This window comes from Pleuronectes platessa, chromosome 16 (genome assembly GCF_947347685.1).
Source record: "Pleuronectes platessa chromosome 16, fPlePla1.1, whole genome shotgun sequence".
Classification (NCBI taxonomy): Eukaryota; Metazoa; Chordata; class Actinopteri; order Pleuronectiformes; family Pleuronectidae; genus Pleuronectes; species Pleuronectes platessa.
Window position 1 is genome coordinate 22,326,763 of NC_070641.1, and position 10,766 is coordinate 22,337,528.

Below are 10,766 nucleotides of genomic sequence, written 5' to 3' on the forward strand. Positions count from 1 at the left end.
GCTCGGAGCCAATCAGCACCGATGTGGGTCGGTGGTGAGAGGGGGCCTCGAACACAGGGAGGTCATGTTCGGACCCTTCCCTCCTTCAAGCTGCTTTTCCAGCTGGGTGGCTCAGAGCCACAGGACGCCGTTTCAGCCTGGCAGCGCCGACAGAACCGAGGGCAGAACGGAGAGGAAACACACACACACACAAACACACACACACACACAACAGAACCGTCGGTGTTTCCAGCCCTGAGTGGGAAGCAGTGCCGGCCACACACAGCCCTGCTCGCCTGTGGGGTTAGAGGTGCACTTACAGGCGGGCTCGGCTGCAATGAGTGAAAAGAAATCAAATTGGAGATCTCGGCACGATGTCTGGGTCTCTGTCTGGTTGTGCGTCTAATTTCAGGACACAACCGCCCACGTAGGACAAATCAAATCTCCAGGAGGAGGACGGGTAGGGAGCAGATACTGATGGTGGACCAGACTTTTAAACACCTCTCAGGACGTCTGTCCTACTCTACTGAGGACAAACTGAACAGGACGTAACAAGCTCATCTTTTTAATTTGATCATGTGTAGATTTATGTTTAGATATATTTCCCTTTTACTCAACAACATATTTCAGAAAATATCTGTACTTTCTACTCTACTACATCACAAACTATATAAATATATATATATGCACATTATTACTATTATTAATATCATTGTAATCTGCAGTGAAACACACTGGTCAAAGGAATGACCCAACACTGGTCACTGCTGCCCACTGCTCCCACTGCTCCCACTGCTCCCACTGTCACAGAGGACTCAGCCTCACCTCTTCTCCTCTGAGGCTGCACAAGTGTCTCTTTCTTCCTGCCACTTACAAAGAGCCACATTCATAAAGCCGGGAGAGAGAGAGGGAGAAGAGAGATAGGGAGAGAGAGAGAGGGAGAGAGAGAGGGAAAGAGGGAACGAGGGAGAGAAGAGAGAGAGAGAGAGAGAGAGAAAGAGAGAGAGAGAGAGAGAGAGAGATTCACACTTGTGTTGTTTCCACAGTGATAAACGTTGAACAAACTGAGAGAGAATGTGTTTCACATGAGTCAAAGCCACGGAGAGGAAACGGTAAATGTTAGAAAGTGTGTGAGTCTGTGTGTGTGTGTGTGTGTGTGTGTGTCTGTGTGTAATTGTGTGCATGTAGGATTGTGAAATGTCACCCTCCTTTACAAATAGAAAAATAACAGGTTCCCACTACACTGCAGTGTGACATTCAGTGGATGCGACGATAGTGGATTGAAGCACTTGTGTGACTTGTGAGTGTCTGTGTGTGTGTGTGTGTATGTGTGTGTCTGGCTCTGCCTTTGTGCCCTGGCTCTCCTTTGGTAAGTGGTAACTAACAACACATGCTTCAACACAATTAGCAAAAGGCCCACAGGCTCCCGAATGAGCAGAGATGGCTTGAGCTTGCAAAAACTCTCTGGCTGTGAGCGGTAACGTGCGTGGACTGGTAAACCCCCCCCCCCCCCCCCCCCCCCCCCAGCCTGGCTGTGACCCCGGATGACTCTGCCAGCCAGCCAGCCAGCACCGGCACAGCTCCACAGCAGATTCAGGTGAAAACCACAAACAAGCAAACAAGAAAATAAATAAATAAATAACCCACGGGGGCAGAGCTGATGCTGAGCGGCTCTTAGAAGCTGTGGAGGAATGTGACTGAGACACTTTGAGCTGCCCTCGTCCTGCCCCTCGCTGAGGCCCGCTCTCCACAAAGCTTCTTTGTTGGTGGAGCCGTGATAGGAGCCTGCATACCAAAGCTTTACCGAACACTCGTACGGAGATAGAGAACATCAAGCTGCAGGAGAGGGACGGAGCAGAGAGCACCGGGATTCACCGGGAGAGAGGATTTGATTCCCTCTCTTTCCTGAAACTAACACAGTATCTCTCTGACTGCATGTTTCCTCCCTGATAAACCTTGGTGTCTGCACAGAGCCCACACTGGCTGAGGGCAGCAGGCCTGGACAAACATAAGAGACAACTGTCACAAGATATGTTCCTCACTGGACAGCGGCCACTGCTCGGCTTTGTTACTCTCCTTCTCCCTCTCTTGCCTCAGGGCATATTTATTCATATGCAGCACCGACATGATCTGTAATCAACCGTCCTGCAGGTTTCTAACAGTCCCGTGAAATGGCACCAAGATGAACAAGGGTCTGTACATCAGGGCCGATACTATGAGTTCTACCTCCAGTGTTCATCAATGTCTCGGCTCATTTTTGCTCCACGTCAGACTAATGGAAACGGAAGGAGTCGTCTGTCTCTGTGCACATCTTCTGAAATCGTACATATACGCAGACAAAAAAGATACTGCAAGAAATCATGCTGATGGTTAAAGCCAGGTGTGGCCTAGGGGGTAGAGTGGTCGTTCTCCAACAAGAAGGTTGGCGGTTCAATCCTCACTCTTCCCCAATCTGCATGCCGAAGTGTCCTCGGGCAAGATACTGAACCCCTAAAAATGGCTCCTCATAGATGTTGAATGCACTACTTGTAAGTTGCTTTGAATAAAAGCGTCTGCCAAATGACAAGAAAGAGATTTGATCAATAGCAGAAGTGGTACAGCCCCCGTTAACCTCCGTAGATTTAATTATTCTGTGGGGAAACACTGTAAATGTGAAGGAAAACAGGTGAAATCCCTTCTTCTGTCATGATACTGAAACCATCATCTCACAGGATCCAGGACGGAGTGTTTTTCACATCCCTGTGTCCTCCGCTCCTCCCCAGCTCCTCCCCAGCCCCCCCCCCCCCGCTCCTCAGGTATTAACAAGGTGTGGTGGTATTCCCCCCCGTGGCACTGAGGACTCGTCAGGAACACATGTTATCAGCCGCTCTCCAGCCCGGCTCTCCTGTCACTTCCCCCCCGTGGATCCGTGTGCACTCACAGACACAATCCAGACGCCTCCACCATCACCCGGCCTCACCCTCAACGTTCACACCCCCCACTACTGACCTAAAGGCTAGTTCAGCTCACAGGGAGAGGGAGGGATATGTGATATCAGAGTATTGTGTATAGCAACAAGTGAGTTGTCGACTTCCCTTGATGCAAAGAGCTGGAGTCCCTAACAAAGATGAAGAGGAACTGTGGTCGAGTCAGAAACACACAGATTTCTCTTGATACAATCTCTCTCTATAAAGAATATAGAGGAAGATAGAAGCAAACACTAAACTTAGTCCTGAGAGACGGAGCTTTACATCCACAGACGAGTCAAATACTTCAATCTGGCCCCGGCTCTCTGATGAGCTGACAGTGCATTGCCTGAAAACATTGTCTTTTGTGCAGGAGGAGGTTTTCACGGAGCTCTTTACGATTTCATAGAATTCTACTGTTTATTAAATTATATCATGCATTGCCTTGGGAGAGAAAGACCTTCCTTGGATCTTGGTATCTCCCGATTCCACAATGATGAAACCACAGAATGAACCGTTACAGTCGGAGCCTCCGGAAAGAACGAGCACTGAGTTTCACTCACCGACAGCAAGTGCTGCACTTCTCTAATATTTCATACGCTGGTTATCACGCTATCATAACCACAAAAAAAGAGAGATGTCTGTTTAAAAAATTATAACCTGTTTTTAATTATACACTTTTGCCGGCTCAGTTCAAAGTTCCATTCAAGGAGTATAAGAGAAAATCAAACACTGCCTAGCCACACTGCCCCCCCCCCCCCCCGCCTGTCCACAGGCAACGCATTAGACACAGTGAGGCTGCACACTGCAGGATGCATCACTGGTCCTGTGGCACGAGGCCTGGAGGTGAAGCTCTGAGGAGATAACTGAGACGAGGCTGTCTGCTGCATCGTCTCTTCTGGACGACCTTATTGGTTAGGGTTAGTTTGATAATAACAAGATATGAACCACCGGAAGACAAACATCTAAACAACATGTGTATGTGTGTACTCAGCAAAGTGTATATGAGATGTACGGGTGGCTGTTTAATAATGAATGCAACCCTGATATTATGAATGAACATTTGGCCTTCGAAAAGAAATAAAGAAATCAATTTAACTCTATTCGTTATCTTGATTTTGTGCAGAGAGAAAAACCAAGTAAGAACCAACGAAAGAAAGAGAGATAAAGAGAAAGAGAGAGAGAGAGAGAGAGAGAGAGAGAGAGAGAGAGAGAGAGAGAGAGAGAGAAAGAGGGAAAGAGAGAGAGAGAGAGAGAGACTGTTATCGTTACAGTGCCGTCTCTCTCTCTGTTTGGTTCTCACCTGTCCGGGAGCTTTGGTCTTGTTGTTGTTGTTGTGCGAGGCCAGATTGACGTCCTCGTGGACGCGGTCCAGCAGCCACAGGAGGAACTCCAGGGCATCGTGTTGGGAGTTTCCACGAAACTGAGATCCATACTTGGACACTATCGTCTAGAGAGAGAGAGAGAGAGAGAGAGAGAGAGAGAGAGAGAGAGAGAGAGAGAGAGAGGAGAAGCAGACGTGAGGAGACTGAGATCAAGACTTTTTGATTTATTAAGCGCAAAGGAAGCAGTTCAGTGCTGTAACAGTAGTGGAGTTAAGTTATGATTCACATCCACCTCCTAATTCAATAAACAATCGCTCTGTATGTGGAACGCATGTCACATGAAACCTTCATCTTTAGCTGCTTCCAGACATGCACTGAACTCCGGATAATCTCCTGACATCTATCCAGAGGGGCTTTCTGTGAGATGTCTGATTGAGATGTCTGCTCTATGTCCTGCCTCCTCCATACTGCTCCACCCCTCACCTGAATGCTCCTGAGATCTCTGTGTTGCTCTGATCTGTGTGGAGAATCTCCTGACATTTATCCAGAGGGGCTGTGTGTGAGATGTCTGCTCTACGTCCTGCCTCCTCCATGCTGCTCCAGATATCTGTATTGATCTGATCTGTGTGGAGAATCTCCTGCTGCCTTGTTTATACGTGAAAGGAAACTCTGGAGAAAGTTTTGAACCCTGTTGTCCGGACATTCTCCAGAGTTCACGTCTGAAAACGGCTTAAATCCAGAGTTACGGCAACTGTTAACTGGTTAGAATTGCCTTATGATATAATAAAAAGTGTTGCTGGATCAAACTAATTGTGTAACAGAGAGAGAATGTTGTGTTCTTGCTCTTGAGACACTCAGACTTGTTTTGTTAGAAAAGCACTGATATAAACCAAGTGAACCGTGGACGCACACAAACCCAAAGAGCAGCCGGTCGTTAGAGCAAAGCAATAACAGTAATTACCATCAGGCGTTTGGAAGGTGGCAATTGTCTCGGTGACATAATTGAGGTTGTGGAAAAATTGCCCTGCGAGTTTTTTTTATTATTGTTCCCTGTGGCATAATAACCACTGGCCAGTTTGAAACCATCTGATTAGATAAAGTCGTGAAGACGCATCTTCCTCTTCATCATTTAGCAACTAGTGATTCATCATTTACCTGCTTCGTGACTATTTAACTAAATTCTTTAACTATTATCGATTTTTTATAAAGTCTATTGATGCTGCACAACCCAGTGAAAGTGGTCCCTATGTTCTAATTCATGCACCTGCACATGTACACTATATATACATATGTATTTCTCTGCTTATTGACAAAGGAATAATTCTCCTCCTGGAGCTTTCGACAGCTAACCAGTAGAACACTGCTCTGTCCCAGTGAGGCCAGTAGCTGCCTTCACAATGACTGATTGACAGGCACGACGGCTAACAATTATCCCACTGACAGGTTCTGTCAGAAAAGAGACGCAAGCTCATAGGCTAACAACGGCGTTGACAATGAAACGTTGATTGATTGACACGCACGCAGACACATTAGTGTTGAAGACACACATGTGGTGCTTTGTTTGTATGATGGTTTAGTGAAAGTGGGTCAGAACGTGATAAATGTGAAGTGTCTAATTCAGGAGTTATTTGGATTGTGATGGAAATCAGGAGAATTTGATGGTGAAAGTTGAAAACTGTGACTTTTTAGTCCACTGTGTCCAAAACAGCATAATAAAATACAAATAAAACCCCGGAGAGATCAACATTATCGAAGATGTTCTAGTCTGTATGTGATCAACAGGCTGGAAAGTAGCACGTCCCCCCCGAGCGTCATGTTTAAACGTCGAATGGAAACTGAAATGACACCAGCAGCACAGGTAACCAATACAAATCAACATGGAGACAGCAAATACTGTCACATAGCTGTGAAACCCACAGTGCACAGAAAATATAAATGTAGCTTCCTCAACAGGCCCATCAGTGCAAAGGGAGGATGACATTCCTGTTCAGTCATCAAGCACAACCCCCCCCCCCCCCCCCCACCCCCCCCACGCTCTCTCCTGGCCTCTTGTTATGGAAACTGATAAATTGGCTATTGAGTAACTGTTTGAGTTTCAGGGTTTGTCCCTGTCCAGGCCCCTCGGAGCAAACACACCATCTTTCCAGGGGGGGAGGGGGGGAGGGGGGGGGGAGATTCTTAAAAATCACACGAGAACCGTCCAGATCAAAAGACGCACATCTGCTCCCAGGTTGAGAAGTCGACCCTTCGACTGCTGCTTCGGAGACACATCTGTGAGAGTGCAGGCTCGGCTGGGGGGGAGGGGGGGGGGAGAGAGAATCTTTAATAAAGATGTATAAAACCGCCCCCCCGTCTCGCCCCTACAGGCCAGGTGCTGCTGGAATGTGGCAGAGCTCCAGGTATTCAGAACTCTGTTGGTTTTGTTTGCCCTCGTCCCTGAGACTCCGCGGCCGGCCGACCCCCGAGCGGAGAGGCCACCGCCGAGCCGTTCACTCTGAAGAGGAATCGAACCTGCAGGACGAGTCCACATGTGGAGGGGCAGGTGCACACGAGCACCGGTATTCATTAGAAACTAAAAAAGCACAGTGAACAGGTGAATGTGAGAAAGAGAGAGATTCCTTTTTAGACACTTGCCCTTTTGATCATGGCTCATCCAAATGCATGTGATGTGAGGGGGGGGGGGTGCTGCTTTTGAGACTTAGCTGCAACTTTGCTTTACCTCTCAGATTAAAGCCCCTGACTCTCAGAGGCCGGCAAAAAAAAATATAATCAACTAACAAAAGAATAGATGAACTGATATCATTTGAACAAAAGGCCGATTCCATTTTGGAGTGTTGATTAAAACAGGTTTGTGCCGTCTCCTGCAGCTGGAAGCTAATTCCGCCTGTCAGACACGAGCCGGCCAGATATCAGATCCCATAATGCCTCCCTCCAGGCAGCTGTGGTGTTACTCAACAGGCAATTTCAGAGGGCCGAGGCTGCGTGAACTCTGGACCTCCTACAGTCACAGACCAGGAGCCACAGCAGTGTGTGTGTCTGTGTGTCAGTGTGTGTGTGTGTGTGCATGCTTTAACACAGGAAGCATCCCATCACATAAGTGGGGGAGTTGTCAGCGTTTTTCTTTTAATCCGTCTTCTAATCTTGTCAAGATGTTTCCGTTCCGCTCCCTCTGACGGGTTTCCGAAAAATATCAGATATCAGATTTATCCAAACAGGGAAGTTCCGAAGACCGAGGAGCAAAAAGACAATATTCAAAATGTTGAAATTGATAAGGACAACAACAACAACAACAACAACAACCCTGTTACTCTCCTCGGTACATTTCAATCTGCATGTACCTCCACAGAATGGGTCAAGATATTCCAGGAGAGTAATTAACATTTCCCAGAATAGATCCATTGTGGAGCTTCTTTGTTCGCTGCTCCATATTATCTACTTCTCGCCGTGAACTGTGGCTCAGGGAAAATCCAGAGCTGCGGGCAGATAAAGAGCGGTCGCTTCTCTCGCTCTGCACAGCGGGAAAGCCTGGCTGCCTCCTGATAGGCCTGTCTCACATCCCCTGATCCCGAAAGGAAGATTTCTTAAGTAAATCATCTCTTTCCTGTGCCAACACACTTTGAATCACGACAGCGGAGCAGCTAAGTAAGCGTGGTGACGTAGGATTCAGCTGGTCCCCTGCTTCCCTCACCAGGCTGCACAGGGAGATAAACACCAGGTTGCTCATGGTGCGGGTCAGAGAAGCAGCATCCTCACACACCTGCTGTTTATTAACTGCTGCTGACAGGGTGAACCTTTTTATTTTTCAGTGTCATGCTACGGGGCCTTGAGTTGGTGACCTCTGACCTCAGGCTGCAGCAGCCTGATAATCACCTGGAAGGTCAAGTCACAGGGAAAAGACAGCGGCTGCTATTTTCCACTGTCGGCAATTACAGTGACTGATGTTTATAAAAAGCTACTGCTGCAGTTCATAGGTGTTTATGATCATAACATGTGATTACGTCTGACTACAGCAGCTTATTCTTCAGCTGAGGACCAACCATAAATAATAATAATAATAATAATAATAATATGATGGCGGATCAGCCACCACCTTTTATCTACTGTTCCCACGGTTTGGCTGAAGTGCCACTTCCTGGAAATTCCAAAAAGGCCTTTGGAGCGATAAGATAAAGTGAAGTTCTCTCGGTTGTGTCACACACACACACACACACACACACACACACACACACACACACACACACACACACACACACACACACTTCTGCGACACAAATGTTTGCTGAGGGACCACAGCCAGGGGTAAACTGTGTCTGAGGAGCTTGGTGGAGCCGAGCAGTGAGAGAGAGAGAGAGAGAGACAGGCGATGGGCGTTGGGGCTGGGGGACGTCTCTGACTGGTAGATGATGTCGTGGTTTAGACTCAACGTGGATTTGAAAATTAACTTTCAAGATTCAAACTTGTGAGTCGTCACTGGTGGCCCACCTCTGATTAGAAGGTGTTTCTCCTTCCAGCCCCCTAACGCAGAGGGAGTCGATGGGAGAACATGGCAGGAGAACCTCCACAGGATCTTCCTCTAGCAAGTTGACGACATTTCTAAAACGTGACAGTCGCCAAAATGTCGCCCAAACTAATATATTTTCGTGATAAAGGCTGAAGCCGGTGGCAAACTGCAGAGAAGGTCCAGACCCAAGTCTCTGGAGATCCTCATGTCTGAAAATGGCTTTCGTTGGCCTTGTGATATTCTAGCAACCTTCCCAGGGTGCACCTCACCTCCCGCCCTTATGTCAACCAGGATTGGTACCAAGATAACCTCTCGTGACCCTAAGCTGTATAAATGATGGATGATGTAGAGCAATCAGTTGACTCTACGTAAACATCTGTAAACGTCCAGGACAGTTTGAAACTCTATAGGTGACGTTATGAACCAAGATCAACACAAAAATGTAGATTTATTTGGTAATAAATGTGATATAAAACTAATAGTTCACGTCATTTAATTTAGTTCACAGCTCATGAACACTGAACCCTAGGTGTAACCACCAGAGAGGTCATGGAGCACGTGTGGTTGTGTTGAGCTGCGTGTACCTTGAAGTCCACGGACAGCTGTGGTGTGTACTCCAGAGTCCACAGGGCCCGGACCAGTGAGGCCAGCTGCTCGGTGACCTCTCCCCGGGCCAGCCGCGGCTCCTCACCCCTCACCGGGCCGTTGACCCGGCCCAGGCTCAGGTCCAGGTCCAGCTTGTACCGCTCCAGCCCCAGGTACTCCGCCAGCAGGTCGGTGTTGCTCAGACACTGGACCGCCGCGTTCAGGAAGCAGGTGTTCCCGTGGTTCTTCAGCCCCAGGACGCCGGGGACTCGGTCTCCGTACCGGCAGAGCAGCTTCTCCCTGCCGGTGCACAGGGAGGAGGAGGTGCTGGAGGTGTTCTTCGCCCCCCGCGGGTCCCCGTGTCTCACCTGTGCCTCCTCCCGGGGCATGGCGCTCAGGGTGCACGGTGCGCCCTTCCCGAACCCCCCGTCGTCGTCCTCCGCGTCCGGCGCGTCCGCGTCTCCAAAGTGGGCGAAAGTGCCCAAAGTTCTCAGGATCCTGTTCATAAAACTTCCAACCGACTTCAACGGCTTCTTTCGGAAAAGCTTCCCGGACTTCGGCTTCTTCTCCCGGCGCTTCTCCTCCTTCGCTGCGGGAGATGCGTCCTCCCTGGCCCGGCCGCCGTGTCTCTCCATGTCCGGCTCCTCTACTGCCTCTGCGCGTTATTCCGAGGCTGGTTCTGGTTCAGATTCCGATGCCGGTGTGTCACTTGTCCGCCTGTGTCCTCTGTCCGGCGGGTCGCGGAGGGAAACGCGCGCAGAGGTGACGGCATCGCGGAGCCGGGACGCACAGCAGCTCCCTGTTCTTCCACCGGGCGCTGACCGCAGACCTTCCTCATCCATCCCAGCGACTTACTGAACCATTGTCATCATCACCAGCCTCCGGACGCAGCATCCCGTCGTGCCCCGGCGACGACGTGGGCCGCTCCGGCGTCCAGCTGCAGCACTGCGCGCTCCCAGCGAGCTCCACTGGAAAAGACTGGTGGTGGTGAGAACCCTCCCACTCCCCCCCCTCCCCACATGGAGGAGATCATCAGAGCTGGGAACACTGGATTTATGATGCGGCCACTGGACTTGACTCAGACACAGGCTTGTAGTAGTAGGTTGACTGCAAAGTTACTATTACTATTAGTAAGTAAAAGTACTTCATCACAAGTAAAAGGGTTCGAATCCAATTTGAAAGTGCTTAAATGTACATGAAATATAAATTGGCACATATATGAATTATATTATATAAGATAATGTGAATTGAAGCGATTTTAACATCTGTATATAAACTGGTAGTTCGGTGCAGTGGTTCCCAGTCCACAGGGGTTAGGTCCTGGAAAGGGTCACAAAGGTTAAACCCAGGTCAAGAGATGATTCACGGAGTAAAGAACAATATTAGAGAAATATAGAAATACATTTTATAGCTAGATTTAAACCAGGGGAA

At 48.7% G+C, this 10,766-nt stretch overlaps 1 protein-coding gene across 1 annotated transcript in view; it reads right to left on the reverse strand.

Moving 5' to 3' along the window:
- The window catches only part of usp43b (ubiquitin specific peptidase 43b), a 43,092-nt gene extending 32,826 nt beyond the window's left edge, over window positions 1–10,266 (reverse strand). Inside the window, 2 exon segments of the mRNA XM_053443656.1 lie at window positions 4,228–4,374; window positions 9,335–10,266. Of these exon segments, the coding sequence (XP_053299631.1) occupies window positions 4,228–4,374; window positions 9,335–9,970 (783 nt within the window). The 5' untranslated portion in view covers window positions 9,971–10,266.
- Between the last annotated feature and the right edge of the window lie 500 nt (window positions 10,267–10,766).